This window comes from Parasteatoda tepidariorum, chromosome 3 (assembly GCF_982258835.1).
Source record: "Parasteatoda tepidariorum strain Cologne lab strain chromosome 3, Ptep-v5.0, whole genome shotgun sequence".
In the NCBI taxonomy this organism is placed as follows: Eukaryota; Metazoa; Arthropoda; class Arachnida; order Araneae; family Theridiidae; genus Parasteatoda; species Parasteatoda tepidariorum.
In genome coordinates, this window is record NC_141757.1 from 95,183,338 (window position 1) to 95,203,365 (window position 20,028).

At 25.9% G+C, this 20,028-nt stretch overlaps 1 protein-coding gene across 1 annotated transcript; it reads left to right on the forward strand.

The window, feature by feature from the left end:
* Nucleotides 1-1,708: 1,708 nt before the first annotated feature.
* U2A (small nuclear ribonucleoprotein polypeptide A'-like U2A) lies at nucleotides 1,709-19,167 on the forward strand (the record flags this gene model as incomplete). Its single annotated transcript, XM_087160184.1, has 10 exons — nucleotides 1,709-1,800; nucleotides 4,437-4,480; nucleotides 7,257-7,297; nucleotides 8,827-8,933; nucleotides 10,346-10,471; nucleotides 10,569-10,671; nucleotides 12,477-12,641; nucleotides 13,559-13,661; nucleotides 17,543-17,604; nucleotides 19,043-19,167. Coding segments are annotated over 9 exons (828 nt in total), but the record flags the coding sequence as incomplete, so codon positions are not given.
* Nucleotides 19,168-20,028: the final 861 nt, after the last annotated feature.

Sequence of the window (20,028 nt, forward strand, 5' to 3'; positions counted from 1 at the left end):
TTTTAACAAAATGAGTATTTTATACGAATATGAAAAGATTTATAAAGAATGCCACTTTAATGCACCAAAATTTATCTAGCAAATTAAAAACGAAATTGAGAATTAACTTGTTCGATTGTTCTTATTAAATATTCTAGCAGTTCCTAAATAGTATTCTGCGAAACTCTGAGGTTGTAAGGAAGAGTTAAAAGTGTTCCAAGTGATACGAATTTCGGCAGTTTTATTTTTAAAGAAACATTTTTGATACCTATCATTCTATTTAGACTCGATCAACAATCGATTATTAACTTATTATTGCGGTTGCCTTTGTGCAATTAAAGTAAAATACCAATGGAAAAGAAATGAAAATATATACATATTCTAATAATAAGATATTGATGAAAATCTCAAGTATTTGTAAAAAATTACATTAGTATTTCACATTAAAATAAAATAACTGAATTCGCTATTAAAAAGAACCCTCCCTAAGACCTTTTTTTTAAAGAAAACATTTATAGCAGTTCATTTTGTTTTCATTTCAATAAAATCCACAATTCAGCTTATTTCATTCATTTTTTACACCAAAAACAAATTTATAGTTATAGGAAGTTTTATTATTGTCAGTTTTGCTTAAATTTACCCGTAAATTTACCATTCATAAGAGTTCACTGTAATTTAAAAAATTGTAGCAGATCGTGAGCCTAAAACAAATTTAACAAAATTATCTCACAGCATTAATAAATTGTAAAGTAAATCGTATTTTGAGTTTTATCCCTTATTTGGCTATGGATGGTGTTTTCAATAGAAATGTAAACAATAACAATCTCGAGCTTGGGACCTACTCTAGTTCCGGTTAAAAAGTTTGCAGCTGCTTACTACATGTTATTCTGATAGGCGATGTTTTCAAACGGATAATTTTGTTTTGAATAAAAGAAATAAACTAGATAATTTCTGAGCTCAAATCTGCCGTATTTCATAAAATATTAATGTTATTATGAAATTCTGGGGATTTTGGAGCGAAAATTTGTTTTAGTTATTTTGTTATTTATTATTAAAAAAGGTGACATGGTTGCTAGATTTTGAATAACTCGCTTTTTTAGCAGTCTTGATTTGGCCTCTTTCCATTTGTTTATTACAGTTTGTTCGTGTTGCAAGCTGTGCACCATCTTACGTTAGTGTTAACACTTTTAGTATTGTAAACACAAGTATTGTTAGCATTGTAAACATGAGTAATAAGTAATCAAATGCATTGTTTGCAAGAATCTCAAAACACAATTATGCCAAATGGCTTTAAAATACAACTGAAACAGTAACCCGGAAATTTAGGCAATCCCGAGCTTGCAGCGCTTCCTAGTGTAGAAAACACCATCCATATTTGAGTAAAATATCCCTGTTTTTGTTGTTTCGTTGAAAGTTAGATTGAAAGAATGCGTTATATTGGAAATTCAATGCATTATATTTCAAGCTGAGGCGTAAAAATCAGACGAAAGTAGTAAATCGGAAGTCTTAGCACGAATTTCCATTTTTAGCGCCATCTGCGCATAGTTTTACACGGTCAACTATCCATATAAATGTATTATTTCGAAAACGAAATTGAACTGAAATGAAAATATAAATACTGTTGTTGTTTTGTTTGCTATTTTTTTCGACGAAGATCGCGCCGTTTGTAAATTGCGTATATTAAATTCAAATTTAAGAATAAATTTATTTTATTCACTCAAGAAAGTGATTATTTAATCATGGTGAAACTTACAGCGGAACTAATTCAAATGAGTCCTCAGTTCATCAATACAGTTCGAGACAGACAACTAGATTTAAGAGGTATGCATATAAATTCTACAAGTATTATAGTTAAGGAAATAAAATTTAAAAACATTTATGAAATAAATATGTTACGTTTTAATTACAGAGTTTACAATTGTTTCAAAATTAAACAATTACTTGTAAACATTTTGTTTTAAATTATACCTTTTATAGATGCTCATCTCTTTCACAAGATACTCGAACACATCTTGAATAAACAAAGAGAAGATAGTTTTAATCGTTTAAGTTTTAATTTAAGCTCGTTTTTGAATAGTATCGAGTAATATCCTTATCGGGAAGCAAATTATTATTTTATTTCAAATGTATAATTGTTAAACCTGTGTCTATGATCACATTGTAGTGATCTTAGTTCATAATTATCTTATCGGAAAATCCTAGAAAAGCCCACCTCTGGCGACTTTTTGAAATCTTACCAAATTGGTGGTTATTACTGAGATCAACGTTGCCTTTTGATTACTTAAAAAAAAAAAAATTAAATAATTAAATTTTATTCAGCCAGTACTGCACAAATTTTTTTTAAAATTTAATAATAATGGTAGTAAATGAAATAACTGTTAGAAAATGAAATAATAACGATGGTTGTGACAGCAGGAGAACAGAAGCATAAATGGCAGAAAAATAAACTCTTTTCTTAGGGAATCTAACTTTCTAAGGTATACATATCAAAAAACCAATCAGGATTAGGAATTTTGGTGGTGTGATGAGACGTTCAAAATAATCTCAAAGAAATATCTTCCGGAAACCTAGTTTAACATGATTTCAAAAACTTACTTAGTGAGATTTCAAAAAATCGCCACGGGGTGGGCTATTTTAGGATAAACACATCTTATCAACATGATAATTGTTGAAAAATAGTTTAATCACTAATAGTATCAAATAAAAAGTAGGCATAATTATGAACAAGAACACTTAATGTACTTAAAATAAATGTAATGTTATGTAATATTAATTAAAACATTATATACAAATTTTAAAAAAAATTTAAAACTTGGAAAAATACTGTTCTAAAAAATACTCTGCCAAGCATTTGGCTGATCATTCAGCCAACTGAATTTTTGACAAGAGGGCCAAATACTTGTTACATCCCTGATCTTAATGAAATATTATTGCAACCTGAAAAATTCGCAATTGGAGGGAAACTGCTCAATGTTTGCAATTCTGATTTAAATTTTTTGTTCCTTAAGTGATCTTTTTTTGGAAAAAAAGGAAATCGTTTACTATATAAAAATCTAATAATTCAATAAAAAGAAATAATAAAGTACATTACCAAGTAAGTTTTTTTTAATCTTACTTTGAACTATAGTGGCTATGTTTTTATTTTAGGCTTTTATATAACCTTATAAATTTTCTTCAATTGAAATATAATAATGTGAAACTTAATGATGTATTAAATTTTTTCCTGTTTTCATTCTGTGAGCAATGCAGTTTTTTTTTTCTTCATATTTTTCATATTTTCCATCATAAAATTAGCTGTTGAATTCAATTTTTGTCCATGAAGCAGCATATCATTGCATTCTGCAGATTATTGAGTTAGCAAAATTCCATTTCATTTAGCCAATTATTGTAAAAAGTAACACCACAACAGTTAGGTAAAAAAGAAATATGGACTCGAGACAAATCCATAGTTTAACTTTTAATAATTTAGTATTAATTAAAATGATATTTTCTTTTTCTCCTCTGAATGAATCTTAATTTTTTATCTGATATAATAAATTCACTCTATTTCTGAATTCTTTACTACTTTTATTTTCAAATTATTTTATTTTTCTTAGATTCAAAAGAATAAATCGTTTTTTTGACTTTATAAGTCTCCTTAAAGTTGATTTATTCCTCTTGCAATAAAATAATTTCTCTATTGTTATTTTTGTATAAAACTAAGAAACAAAGACATATTTGTATTATTATGAAAAACGCGTGTGTATTATCTTCTAAGATACTTAGTTTTTTTTTTTTCCATTACTGCTGACAGCCTTACTTATGTAAAGAAGCTTTCATCTTGACTTTTACTGAAAGAGTTTTCTTTCTAGATCCTGGAATTGTGCAGATGGATGTTAAATTTTCAAGAGTTTTCTTTTCTTAATATCTTGATAATAATCTGATAAAAAATTGTATACTACTCATTTACCAATGTTTATTTCTTTAATTTTCTTTTTGGTTTCAATAATATATTTTCAATTTACAAAGGCAGACAAGACAGATAACAAAGGACAGAATAAGGAATTTTTTTAAAAATGCTATTTAAAACTATGACTGTTCATTTTATAAATTATATTTTTTATGGATAAATTAATGTGTTCTTAGATATAAAATTTATTTCTACTCGAATTAGATGACTTTGCATTACTCTTTTAGTAAAAGGCGAAAGATTAACTCATTCGATGAAAAAACACCATTGAATGTTATTTTAGTAAAATTAAAGTGGCTTCTTCAATTTGTTGGTTTTAGTGTACAATATATTTTTTATTCCTATTTTTAAGTTTAATAGATAAAGTTTTATTTTTTTAAAAAAAAAACAAGAAAGCTTTTAGTGTGTCAAGGTTATACTTGTCTACCTTTGTTTGAGTTCCCCATGGGCCCAGAAGCGATATGGTTAGATAATGTAAGATTGGTAACTATTCAAAAATAACATGCAGGGTCTCAGGAAAACATCAATGGAAAGGGACACTGCAGTGTTCAGGTAAGTATTTATAACTACTTGATATGTCACTTCAGATTTGCTCTTTTTCATTTTTATTGCATTGGCATATAGATCAATTGTCTAACTCTAAAATGTAAGAAAGTTTTTTTTTTATGATTTATAAAACATTAAGTTAGAAAGAACCTTTAAAATTGATAACATTTAGGTTGACACATCTTACTAATGGGTATACACATAGTAAACATATGTACATTGCCTGATATTGCAGTTTCAAATAAAGTTCTGCTTTAAATTAAATTTTTTTTATGTTTTGTTTTTAAGTTAATTATTTTAGTTAGGGATGCACAACCTGTTGTCTGCCAATTGTTGATGTGTAACCTGCAAGAGGTTCTAAACGCAATAAAAAAATTTTTTTTTTGAAAAGTAAAAAAATTTTAAAAATTCTATCATTCTATTTTGTTTTTTGATTGCTTTTTTTTATGGTTGTTGCTAAGAAATTCTGCATGGTTTTAAGAAACTTAATATTTTTAAATTGATATTATGATACGCAAATTTCGAATTTAAGTAACCGCTTTTGACTCGCTTTATTGTTGCTGATTCCATCATAAATTAAAGTGACGTTTTGATGTGTTTTTTTTTCTCTTTTCGTTATAACGCAATTTTCATGTGGTTTTTAAAATCCCTCTACATTTATTACAATATTATGACTCGTGAATTATAAATCACACGTTTAATTTATCACTTTTTGACATGTTTTATTTCTGCTGATTTCATCGTAAATTTAAATGATTTTTTTAAAGGCAGTTATTGCTATACTTTTCCATGTGTTTCGTAGCATAGTAGTAAAAATCCTGTATTTTTACTACTATGCTATTATGACACGTGAGTTTCAAATGGCACATTTAACTTATCACTTTTGGACATGCTTTCTTTCTGTTGATTTTATCTGAGGTCCAAGTTATTTTTTAATTTGTTTTTCGGCAGTTTTTATGCATTACCCGAAGGTTTTAGTAATTCTGATTTTTATTACGATATGCAAATTTTAAATCATGCATTTAAGTAATTACTTATAGATGTACTTCATACATACTGATTTCATCGTAATTCAAAGCAATTAAAAATTTAAAAAATAGAATTAATATCTCAAGTAAAATACCAAATAAATATGGAATCTTAATTTTGTACTAAAATGGTTCTGTTTTAATTTCAGGTTTTTGTTCAAACTATAAATTTTCTTTAAAAACATTTTTATCTGAATTTATATAACTTTTATATTATATATATTTATAATACATCTGTATTTTTTTTAACACTTTTATTCTGTGAGCATTACAGTTTTTTTTTTATTAAGAATTTATATTTTTCTTCCCCAATATGTATATAAGGATATATATAATTATATAATAATATTAATAATTTTTTTTTTTTGATAAATCAATTATTAATAAAAATAAATTTGGAAAAAAGCATGTTTTTTATTTTTTGAACAAATTCCAATAATTTAAAGTAATTTTCTACAAACACATTACTAAGTTTACTGATAAAAAATTTATTTCTTTGTACCTTAATGTTTACGTAAAAATCCTGATATTTGCCACAAACATGACTTAAAATGCGTGCGGCCCTTTGTTAGTCAACCTGCTGCACAAGTGGCCCTTCACTGAAAAAGGTTGTGCACCCCTAATAGATATATTATCTAATTTAGTTAAATGCTTTTATCTAGGGCTAATTCAGTTTAATTTTATTACCTTTTATTGGCAACTTTGCTAAACTTGCATTCCTTCATGAAATAAAAAATTCTTCAAAATTGAAATTTTTATTGTGTAGTATCTTCTAAAAAAATAAAAGTTATCAAAACTCAGTATGCTATGCTTTGTTGCATTTTAACTTTTCAGTGCTGCGAAAGGCATGCAGATCATAGCTGCCAAAGTAAAAATTATCTATCATGTTTAGTATGTACGCATTTGTTTTTTTTTAGAAGCCATTTATAAATTAGAGCATTTAATGCAGAAAAACTTTTTATGTATTGTATATTTCATAAATAAAATATATTTCACATCAATTTTCAAATTCATACACATATATCTACTTTAAATTTCAAATATAATCTAGAACTTTTTTTCAAAATGCTCTGTTAAATTTTTTGCAACTCTCAATGCTACCAAATTAAAGTGAATCAAAATTTCTAATTTTTGTCTCAAATAATTCACATTTTTAGTAAAGAAATGTGTATTATTTATTTTCAAATTTTGCACATTATTGAAAATATTGGTATATAAAATAATATGAAGCATTCTTTGTTGTTATGTTTTGAAACTCATAGCTAACATTTTGATGAATATTTTATATTTCTTTTAATTTCATATTAAAAATATATTTTGAAAAAAAATGTACTTCAAAAAAAAAGAGAAAAAAAAGGAAGCAAAGAATAGGCATCAATATAAATCTTGAATTGGCCTTAATAGTAAGCAAAAGAAACTCAAATCTTGGTTTATTTTTTCTTTCTTATATGCATTGTTCATATTAATTTTTTTTTTCTTTTTCTTGAAAGAGATAGTTTTTTATTAGTAAATTAAATGTTGTGTTTTATGAAAAAAAAATAAGTTTAATAAATACTGTTTATTTTTTATATATTTTACAGTTAAATTAAAGAAAGTTAGAAGGCAAATAAAATTATTAAACTGAAATATCTATCTGACTTTAAGGTGTGGTTGTTGGTTTTTGGTAGTTATAAGATAAACTTTCAATGATATATATTTTTAACTCAATGATTGACTTCACATTATAATTATATTTAATTTACTTTCTTTCACAGGTTATAAAATTGGTATTGTAGAAAATCTTGGAGCCACATTGGTAATAATTTTTTCAAAACTATTTTAAGATAATTTTTTAAATAAGGCATTTATCCTATTTTGATTTAAGTTTACTGTTTCTCAATCATAGGGTGTGCATTGCAACGATTATATGAGAATGAATGATCAAATATTAATTTTTTATGACAATTGTAATTCATTTTTATTTAAGCATAGAATAAAGGTTTTTCAGTGTTCTGCTCTTAGGAACTTTAGTTGAATAAAAAGTAATTGATTAAAAATAATTTTTAAATAATAATTTTATAAATAATAAAAATTTATTATTTATAAAAGCAATAACATAAAAAAAGTTAAACTTTTTTCTTGAATTACTAATAAGAGTATAAAAAAAAGTATAGTAAATTTATTAAAGATATATTTTTTTCCTTACTAGTTATGTTTTAAATGATGAGCATGCTACATCGCAGATTTTAATGCACATTCTAAAGGAAAAACTTGTTGAATATGAAGCTTTAATTTTACTCCAATGTCATTAACAAATTCTTTGAACATCATTAATTGTTTGGTTAAATTAAACTATTTGTTTAAAAGTATAGCTAGTCTTTTTTTTCCCCAAAGTTTTTTATTTTCAAAAATGTTTTGTTTTAGTGCCTGCTCATGGAATAATACTCTGAAATGAGTGTCCTAAAAATACTAGGTGATAAACGTATTTGTGTGTGTGGTAAAACATTAAATTAGCATCTATTTTTTCTTTTAAATTATAAAGTTTAGACAAATTACCTTGCTATTTAATAAGGAAACTGGCACACAGAATTCAAAAATTATTTGCAGTGCAAGAGAATTCTAAATAAGGCATTGACCAACACTGGGCAAATCTGGCCTATTATTCTGGTGATAATATTTTTAAGTTTAAAGTGTATAGTTGTCTTTAACCTGATATTTTATTTTAAAACACATCTCCAAGTTTAAAATAAATATTTTTAATTTTAATTTTGCTCATTATTCAATTAAAGAACGATTGCTTTACTTTTGCAATGCATTTTTTAATATTTTTTGTTGTATTAAAAATTTTATTAATTAACAAAATTAAATGAACAATACAATTCTTCATTTTGAGATGTAGCCAAGTTAACTGTTAATGAAGCTTGAAGCTGAAACATAAATTTACATTTTGTCTTTATGTGATGATGCAAATGGATGTATAAAATGTTTATGTTTGGTCTTATCTTTGCTCTGAATATGAACAAAAATCCATTCTGAAGCATACAAAGAGATTTCTCCTTTCCTCAAATATACACAAAGTTGATCTAGTTATGTATGTATATAACAGGTTGAACCTCTTTCCTGGCTTTGAAGAACCTCAATATGATGGAGGCATATATTTACATTGAAAACGAAACAGCTCAGAAGCGTCTCCTCCACATTCCTGTTGTGCATTGCTGATAGGAAAATTATTTTTTTTGATTTACGATAACAGTGACTTAATATTGAATGGAAAAAAGAACTAGGTTTATTATTTCCTAGAAAGAGTCAAATTTTTCATGCAAATTTCAATTGTTTTCTTTTTAGGATCAATTTGACTGTATTGATTTATCTGATAATGATATCCGAAAGCTGGATGGATTTCCATTGTTGAAGCGTTTAAAGACAATCTTTGTGAACAATAACAGAGTTTGGTGAGTTTATGTTATGGAGTTAAATATATTTATCTTTATTTTTGTTTTTAAAATATTACTAATATTTAATTATCATTGTTTCTTTCTCTTCCAACCTTCTTCTTTTTTTTTTTTTTTAAAAACTAGATTAAATTTAGAATGAAAAAATGGGAAAGGTTTCAATTTTTTGCAGTTCAATTTAAATAAAAGAATCTTATCACATCTAATTGAAATGAACGCTTTCCGGCAAATGGAGTGATAAACCACATTCTTTCCAAAGTTGCTATTTATAAAATCTAAGTGTTCCATAAAATTGTTTTCAGATAGGTACTTCACATGTTTTTAAAATTTTCACTAAAAATGCTCTTTTAAACGAAGTGAACTTATCAATACATTACCTGCAGCTTTTTAATTAATTGTAAGGATTACATATGGTCAATTCCATGAAAAGCAAACAATAAGACCACTTTTTTAAATTTTAGCTAAATAATCTTTTTTAGGTCTTAACTCAGAATTCTATGAAATTATGAAGAAAATACATTATATTAATGTTATTATATTTTTTATAATTTATTATCTTAAACTGTCTTAAAAAATCTGAGGGCTTTTGACTTCTCATATTATCTTAAAATTTAAAACAAATATTTCTCCTTTTTTTTTCTTGTATGAAACAATAATTTATAGAATTTGCAACATTTCTTTAAAGAATCGAATAAAAACTATTCAAATTTTTATGATAATTTTATTATTAGTTATTTTATTTAATAATGGTTAAAAAAAAAATTTGATGTATAAGGTGCACAAAATTTTGCATCATTTTGAAAAATATAGTTTTAAAGGGCAAAACAAAAGAATTGAACTCTCTTACACAAATAGAGTCTGAGTTACAAATCGGAATGTAAAAAGCCGCATAGAAACAACCTAATGAATAATATAGTAAATAGAGACAAAAGCATACAAGATTTAAAAAAATAAAGCAGTGTTAATTCATGATAGGATCATTGTGAATCGAGTGCATCAACGAGTAATGTTTTCGAGTAATCAACGAGTTTTTTTTTTTTTTTGTCGTAATAATATCGGATCTCGGAAACCCATGCTGAAATTGTCGAAATAATGATTAAAAAACCACATGAATTTATACAAATTGAGTATTAATTCTCTAGCTCTCCCTTAAGGGATTACTAGCAATTTTTGTTCCTTTGTTTTCTGTAATTAGCAATTGATAATTTACTCCTTGCTAGTTGACCAAGATCACACCATGCTTGTGTGCATGCACTTTATTTTTGTATAATTTTAAGTTTTCATTTTCATAGACCATTGCTATACTACTGTTGATGAAATTATTTCCTTTTTAATGGAAAATAGAAAATTTATTTCATGTTAGTTGGTTTGGGGAAAAATTTCTAAAACTATATCTTTTATTTACTTTGTAGTCGATTTGGTGAGAATTTGCAAGAATGCCTTCCTAATTTAGAATCTATCGTATTAACTAATAATCACATTCAAGAACTTGGTGACATTGATCCATTGTCAACAGTTAAGACACTTACAACTTTGAGGTTCGTATGATTTTTATATATCTAGTTAATTAGGTTTTTTTAATTACTGAATCCTGTTTTCATATGCTTTTGATTCATATTTTTTTATTATTTTCAGTTTATTAAAAAACCCAGTAGCTTCTAAGAGACATTATCGACTGTATGTGATTCACAAGTTACCTCAGCTTAGACTCCTGGATTTCCGAAAAATTCGTCTGCGGGTATAAAACAATTATTTATATATTAAAGATTATGCTTTTTTGTTCCAATTTTTATACAGCTTCAGTACATACAAATAGAGATTTTGTAATCTCAAACATAAATCAGGGATTAATGAATGTAATTTTTACTACTATTTATCAGCATCTTTGCAAAAATATTAATAAAAATTAGTTACCGCAATTTCGAGGAGATGCGCTGTGGCATTTATTATTTAAAAATAAACTTGTGGTATGTTCGTCGTATCTAATGGGGCGACCTATCCGATGTTTGTTCTTTTATTACTACTTGAGCTTGAAAATTATATTTTGTTGAATTGATTCCCCAAAATTTCCTTATTACATTTTATTGTTTGCAATGATCTATTTTTATAATTTACGATCAGTAATAATTTGAAGAATTAACAGTGTGGGTGAAAACAGTCACCAAGAATTTAACAATAGCACAACAGATGTTCTCCCTTTCAACCAAAGAAGCCATTTGTGAGTTCCCTTCCCGCAATCACCTAGCGAATACTTTCTTACGAGGAGCAACAGAGTACGATTCCCCCACCCCCTTTCTTCTGCTGTAGGTATGGGAAAAAAGTGAAAGTAAAATATACAAGTCATTCTCTTAAACAAATGAGTGGGGTGAAATGATTAAATGATCGATCTTGAAGGTCAAGTTTATTCCTACTTTTAGCTGAAGATTAACTTCCTTATTTTTACTTGTATTTTTATCGTATATTTCCTAGACTCGGTAATGTACAATTTTGAAATTTAGAGATTTTTTAATAAAATAATGCAACTTATGAGAACGTGGATAAAAGAGAAATGCGTGAACAGTTTTATTTTTTATATGCGTTAACAGTTTAATTTCTGTACATGTGCAATTGCGCATAATTGTACACAGTACAATTTTGCTTTCATTTGAAAAGTTAAGTTATAAATATTATCTAAATACATCATTTTTGATTTTAAGTATATATTATTTTATTGTATATCTAATAATCATTTTAATGATTTTTAAATGTTTAATAATTTATTTTATATATAACTTGTTATATAAAACAGAAGTGTTAACTCCTCGATTGATCACACCGTAAATTTATGTCTGGTGTATTCAACGGTGTGGCCTTTCTGAAGAAAAGCTTTTCCTTTTTAGTCAAATTTTACAGATACAGCGTCTATCCCAGGGTGGTATATCCCTGCAAAATTACAGTATTTTTGTTTTCTTTTTAATTCTCCTAAAAATTTGAATTTTAAAATTTCTATTCAATGAGCGACACTTTCAAATAGTAATAATGCTATTTGCTGGTAATATTTACTGCACTACAACTATTAGGTATTTTATGATTTTGATTTTTGTGATCTTCTTTAGATACAAATGTTGGATTTATAGGTCAGACAATCTATCTTGTTTGGCAATCTACAATAGATTTATAAAATTGAGATGGATTTTTTTTTGTAACTTTACTATATTTCATTTTTTTTTTTTTTTTTTTTTTTGTAATTTTATTTCTGACCTTTATGCTGCCTAGTTTGTGTGAAAAATAACAAACTTAACGAGCACTTGAACTTAATATGTTTACCAATGCTCACTAACCATTTTAAGATTTTTATTTTTGAAATCTACAATATGTCAAATTTTAGTTAATGCATGACCTTGCTGTTACCAAGTTTTTTTTTTTTTTTTTTTTTTTAAAGATAATATTCACACTAATTTAGTATTTGAAGTAAGTTTGTTATTTCTCACAAAAACTAGAAGTTTTTTATGTTTCAGCAATTTTATTATTGTCTTTGTTTTTAAGATATATATTTAATTACAGGAGAGAGAGGAATCTGCCAAATTATTTAAGGGTAAAAAGGGAAAAAAACTGGAAAAAGAAATTGGAAAAAGAGCTAAAACATTTGTTCCTGGTGGAGATTTGCCTAATGCTGCATCAACATCCAAACCTAGTGGTCCAACTGCTGCTGATATAGAAGCTATAAGAGTAAGTATTTTTTTTTAATGCAATTTTGATTATTTTAGCTTACAAAAAGTTCTTAGTTCAAATTAATATCAGACTGCATCTTATTTGTTTTTGTAATCTGTCAAAACATTTAAAAAATGCATTTATTTATTTCAATTAGCTAAAATTTTTTGTTGGCTTCTTTTTTTAATCTCTGTTATAGCCAAAAATAGGAGTCAATTCATTCAAGATCCTAGTACACATAAAAAATTCTCAGCATTCATAAAAAAATTAATACTTCATTTTAAAAAATTTATTTATTTATTTAGCAATTATAGTTATGTTTTTTTTAAATTACTTTTAAGATTTATATTTCCAAAATAATTAAATTTTTTAATATTTAAATGTTGCATTCTTGCACATACATATAACGACTGAAACCAATCAGCTGTTTAAAACACTTTTCTCTTCATGAAAATATAAAGCTTGTAACTTGAACTGTATTCTCACTGAATGGTTACATAATTTATAGCATTTTTTTTCTTGTATATAATTTTCACTGATTATTCACTAGATTAAATTAAAAATACCAGTTTTCAAATTATTGATTTTTAAGGAAAAGTGTTTAGATTGCATAATATTAAGTGTTATCTATTGAATTAAGAGTATCAATATTTTTGTATAAATTTATTTATATTTTTCTTTAAGGATTTAATATTAAATATCTATTAAATGATTAATCATCTATAATTTAATAGGCAAAACAAAATGTGCAGTTTAATCTGCTTAATTCATTTAAAAAAATTTAATAAATTAAACTATTAAAATTTTAGTCATTCAGTTTCCAGGGTTGATTGTAAGTTTACTGATTATGTTTGTAAAGATGTGAATTAAATTAAATCATCTGAAATATTTGTGTTGGATTACAAATAAATTGAATTGTCATTTTATTTCTTCAGGAAGCAATTAAGAATGCCACAACTCTGGAAGAAGTAGAAAGATTGAAACAAATGCTGAAAACTGGACAAATACCAAGAAAAGATTCCATTTCTTCTAGACAACGTAAGTTTTATAATCTTGTGTCATATTAATTTCTTACCAAAATTCATATGATGCTTATCTTAAATGTCAAATTTAATTATTAACATTTTGAACTAATGTGTATGTCAGGACATAGACTACATTTCAATAAAGCTGGAAAAGATAATTGTGAAAACAAGACCACATGTATTGCCTATTGCAAAAACATTGCATGTGAATTCGATTTTTTATTTATAATTTTTTTTTAATAGAACAAGACTAGTTTTTTTTTTTTTTAAGTGCTTGAAATTTGTTTTGTATGTATTTTACAAAATATGCATTTATGATTTGAAAATTCATTGAATCACATTTTCAATTCAATTATTAGTAATTCCGCTACTTAAGATCGCTTTTTCTTTTATTTACTGACAGCATGTAATCAAATTATTACCAAGTAATGAGGTAATAATTTGATTAGATGCTGTCAGCCATGTATTGTGTTTCACGAATCATCATTTTGAACTAAAGTAGTGCTCAACCTTTTTGAGTGAAGGGCCACTTCCATAGCAGTTTGACTAGCGAAGGGCTGCACACATATTTAGTCATGTTGGTGGCAAATGATAACTTTTTTGCAAACATTAGTGTTTAAAAGATTAATTTTTTTTTTTTATCAGTAAACTTAGTAGCGTATTTGCAGAAAACAAAGTACTTTTAATTGTTACAGGGATGAAAAACTTCTGCAAAAAAGCAGAAATCCGTTTTTTTTTCACTAGATTTTTAAAATTTTCGACCATGTTTCAAAAACTTAAATTTTTGGGGAATCCAATTAGTAAAACCTAAGCAGCCTGAACTATAGTCTGGCTTGGAACGAACTTTTTTCTCCCTGCAGTAGCCTCCTGAAAAAATGATCTTCAGACGAAAATGGGTGGTGCTACGGCAGGTGTGTCATTGTCTTGACAATTGTGACTTCCGCCATAGAGTGGGAAGGACTTCTAAGCAGTTTTGTTTCGACAGCCGATATTTAATTTATTTTGTTTTGCTGGTTTTCAGAATTTTAAATATTAGGAGCTGAGCGGAAATCTGCTAAAGTCGCGATTCTTATTCAGATGATTTTTATATCAGTCATCGATTTTCGTATTTAACTGATTTAAAAGTTACATGTTGCAATTCGTTTTTACGTGATTTAAAAATCGATTGAAAATTCCCATTCACGTAATTTAAAATCCAATATTGGGATTCATATTTGCAAAATTTTAAAATTGCAATGCATATTCACATGATTTTTAAAACCAATATCATGATGCTTGAAAGAAGTAAGTTTTTTGTTGAATTAGTTACTATAAAGATGTGATATTCTTCATTAGTTAGTAACTTAATTAAAACTGTTAGCTCAAAAAAATTATGTTAAATTTGAAAAGTGTATTGTTAATAAATGTATGGATATTTCGATATTTTTATGTTTTTGTTCATAATTACACCTAATTGGCTTATCAGGCTTTGTGTTCCTATTTTTGTTTTTGACAAGTTGACAGCTATGAGAAAGATGAATGTATTTTAACGATGGTAGTCAATTTGAAAGGCGAACACAAAGTGCATACGATTAATGCTATTGAAAAAAAGTAAATTCAGGTTTGATTGGTTAATTAAAACAGTCAAAGTGACTTGAATTGTTAGTAACAATCTATCAGAAGATATTGAGGTGGCAACTGTTTTAATTTTAAAAGATTGACTGGATTAGCCGCGACTTCCCAAATTGCTTAATTTTATAGTAGTGGTCAAAATTTAAACATTTTATTTAAGAAAAATTTCAATTTCACTGTGTAAATGCTTCTGCCACTTTAAATACAAGAAAATCTCCCAGCAAAGTTAAATGTTGCTTTTATATATCTCGTCGATATCACAGTATTATGTAGAACACTCCTCCCCCCCCTCCTCTCAGTGACTGTGTTGTAAAAGTTTATCTTTTTTTTATTTTTGTCCACTTTCATGTCTGTTGTTAGAATTCACTCAAAATTTCCAAAACTTATGCTTTTTTTCCCTTTTTATCATTAATTGATTTATCAAAAAAAAGTTCATATCTATATGTGGGGAATAAGAAATATAAAATATGTATTCTAACCAACAAAAAAAACTTTGACGTTCACAGAATGAAAATGTAACAAAGAAATGCGTGTATTTTAATGAGTAATATAAATTTGAATTAAATATTTTAATTAAAGAAATTATTTGTTTTAAACAAAAAGCAAAATCATTATAGTAATACGAAATAAGTTTAAATGTTTATTTGTTACTATACTTTTTGTATTTCTATTTCTTGAATTAATAGAGGTTTTAAAAATGTAAGATAAAAACTTTTCTTTTTCGTTTTTTGCACAAAAAAAGTTACAAAAACTTTAAAGCCACATAAATTGCTAGCTGTGAGCAATTTAAAAAAATCTCTCCACTTTTCGAATTTTTCATGTTGCAATAATATTATATTAAAATATCGAATTTCTAAATACAATGTACAAATGCAAAACTATTGCCAAGAAACCAGCAAAAAAATAAATAATATTGGTGATGAAATATGCTCAAATAAATTGTATAAAAAAATGATTATTTAAATGCATGATCAGAAATTCGCTTGTCGTAATAACATCTTAATTTAAATAACATATTAACTTAAATTAAGTTGACTTGGACAATTGTATGTAATATTGTACGTAAGAATTACAAACTATCAATTACTTGTCATTGTGATGTCTAAATTGTTTATTTAGCAATGTTTGTACTTTACTTCTTTCAATATAAAAGATAATTATATGCTGTGATTTGAGTCATCTCTTATTAGAAATCTTTTAATATTTTATTCAGAGAAATTGCAAGTGTAGCCCTTGTTTGCTAGTAATCCATTCCTTATATTTGTTTGTGATCATGATTATAATGGTAATAATAAATTATGATCACTGTATATAATTAAAGTTTAAATTGACTTTTGTGATTCATTTCCAACCCTGCTTTGCACTAATTAAAATTTCTATAAAATAAAAAAAATATTTATTAGTATTTCGCTTAGCATTACTTCCAGTGTGTGGTTGCTCTTGCAACCAATTTTTCAACTAATTGAATTATGTAATGATTAGTATATGTTAAGTTTTTATCTTTTAGTTTTAATTTTCTATAAGCTTGTCATATACCATTTCAAAGCAGAGATGGCAAGTTTCTCCCACAGCAAACAAAACTGCCGGAATAAATAGTTTTTTTTCCATCACAAGTGGGGAAAATGAAAGAAATTTTTCCAAAAAGAAATATCTAATATTAAAAGAGTTTTTCAATCTAGTTTAAATAATAGTATTAATTTTCAAGCTATTTAATATGTCATTTTTTAAGTAGGTGGAAACAAGAAAAGCAACAATTGTAAAAATATTAATTTAATGTTTTTTTTAAGAAATTAAAATAACTATAATTTTGCAATATTTTATGTAAATAAGTATAAATTTTTTTAACTATGAAAAATCTGTTAAAATAATGTGATCAAATTATATTTATACTACTAAATTAACAAATAGCATACTAATTTTTTACTTAAATACTGTTAAGTATGAATACTCAAAATGATTCTTAAATAATATGATGTATAAATTTTTAAAATTATGTATAAGAATAGTTTTGTTTTTTATAGATGCGAAGAAGCTATTAGCTTTCTGTTACTATATTTAATTTAATTTATTTCAATTTAAGCAAATCTTATATTACTTCTAAACATTTGTATTGGTCTTTTTTAATTTCTTCCATTTCGTCCTGTTTCTTCCATTTTTTCTAGTTCCTTCCAATTTTTTCCAGTCTTCTGGATGAAATTCTAATGCCCCTTTAAAACACTGAATTGTTTTGTTTGTGTCTGTTATATTTTATATTATTTATTCACACTTTTTTTCATCCCATAGATGATGAGGAGGAAATGGATACAGATGCTCCAACGAATGGAAAATGAAGTGTTTTTGAAAATGTAAGTTAATAGATTATTCAATGCTGACTTATATACAGAATTCATTAGTTTTTTTTATTTATATATTTTCTGTCTGTTAGTGAAAGTGAAAAAGAACTCAAATTTTAATTATTTTGATGAAATAGTTAATTTTTATTTCTTTCCTTTTTTCTAGCAATTTTTTTTATCAAAATATTTGCTTACTTTTTTTAGGGCAAAATATAGATATATATTTGTGTCCCTACAATTTATGTTTTAAATATATCACTATTTTTATTTTACTTTTCTTATCAATTCATTCAAGCTTTTACAACTTAATGTGTTGATCAATGCACCCAATGTTAAGGATTATAAAAAAAATTGTGCAAAACTTTTTATTTCTTTTTAAAAATATAGGAGAAGATTTTCTGACTCATTAAACAAGTGCTTTTCGTATGAATTAAGTAGCATCCATTAAAAGCATGTTTAAAATTTAATAATTATAAAAGGATTCAGAAAGGTCAATCTGTACTCGTTTTACATCAAAGTTTCATGACTACTTTCGAATGGTAAAATTTAACTGTAAATTCACAAGTTTATTGACTATACTAATAAATCAGCTTTACTAATTATCTTCCTTTTGTTTCATTTTTGTATGCTTTGTTAAAATGTTTAATTTGAAGCTTAATTTGTTGTATTCATTTTTATGGAAGTATGGAACTTGCTTTCAAAATAGAACAGAAATAAGACTTATGATAAATTTACATTTGTTTTTGAAAAAGGGCCATTTTAGCCCCTCTCGTTTTTTATTGCTCTGTGATTCGAAAAATAATTTACTGAGAGTATTAATTATTTCTGAGTTTTTCATAATTTGATCCAATTAAATGTCTAGTTAATCATTCAGGTATTAGTCTTAAGAGAGCGTACATATAAATAGAACATTTATACCTAGAATGATGGCAGGAACCAGAGTAGCCCAATGGTATTTTGGTAGGTACCCTCTAACCCCAGGTAGATTTGGGTATAAGGAAGTCTTTTAATAGGTATAAGATACCCCAGTTTCATAAAAAAAGGAGTATTTCAACATATTTTAAATTATTATTTACAGAGAAAAGGAGACAGTCTGAGAAAATAATGTATAAATTGAAAAGTCAGTGTTCCATTTAATAAAATATTTTCATTAATCAAATTGAATAAAATGCTATAGAATTTTGATGACTTAACCTGAAATATATTTATTAAAATAGTTAGAATTATATTTTAAGATTTTGGATGCCTATTTGATATGCACACAAGCAACCTGGGAAGGTTGATCAGTCTTTCTACTGTTAATAAAGTGAATACAAATCGTATGACTCTTAAGTGCTTGAATGATCTTTTAAACTTTCTGTTCTTATATGCTCTCTGATCAGGACGTTTCATATATAAAGTTGCATTTATTATGTCATGATAATTCTTGATAAATAATTATTATTTTCAGGTTGATTGCATGAAGTATTTGTTTTGAAGAACCATCTTTTATACTGAGCATTTTTGAGTCATAAATTATCCATTACTTCTTTTTTGTAAATAATAAGGAAATAAATTTCTTTTCATTTGTGAAAATGTGTTAATAATTCACAGATTGCTTTACATTTAAAAACAAATAGCTTTTTTAAACTCACCCATTTATGTTTTATTTATAATTAAAAGTTTCTTACTGGTTTAGTTATAGTACTGGTTTAGTTTCTATGTAAATATGGCATTCTATTAAGTGTTTAGTGGTTGAGTCTGTCTCACAATATGAATAATGACAGCTTTAGCCCATGGTTCTTTAGGGCTCTCTTGAACTAATGCTGTATGAACACTGAATTGAAATTTTTCTGAGATCAATTTATGAAGTAGAATAGTGGACTGCCAAAAACATTAAAATACAATGTATGGAGCCAATATAACTGAAAGGAAATGGTAAAGGAATTAAATAATATATATTAATATTGGTTTTATATTTGACTGCCATTTTTGAATACTTTACTACTTTGAAACTGAATGTAAGTTATTATTTTGAAGATAGACACAAGTAGATAAAATAAAAAAATTTAAATTTTGGAAGTGCATATTTTTTTAATATGCTTTTTCATTGTTCATTTTTATAATAAAGATTGATACTAGTAGAAAATAATCTCTGAATTAAAAGTTTTGCATTGTTAGTTTGTTTTTAAAAAATTAATTGCTAAATTTAAATAATTTTTTCTTGCATTATTGCTCACAGCAATATACTTGTAGGCAGTCATTATTAACCTAATTCGGGCAACTCTTTTGATTATAGCTTTCTGTGTTTTAAGATTTGAAAGTTTTTATTTATGGAAAAGCTTTTATAATATTTTTTAAGTGTCCCTTATGCCACTGAATATAAAGAAATTTTTTATCCAAAGTAAACAATGTTTTGGACAGCCATTGCCAAATTGACTACTTAAATACTTAATT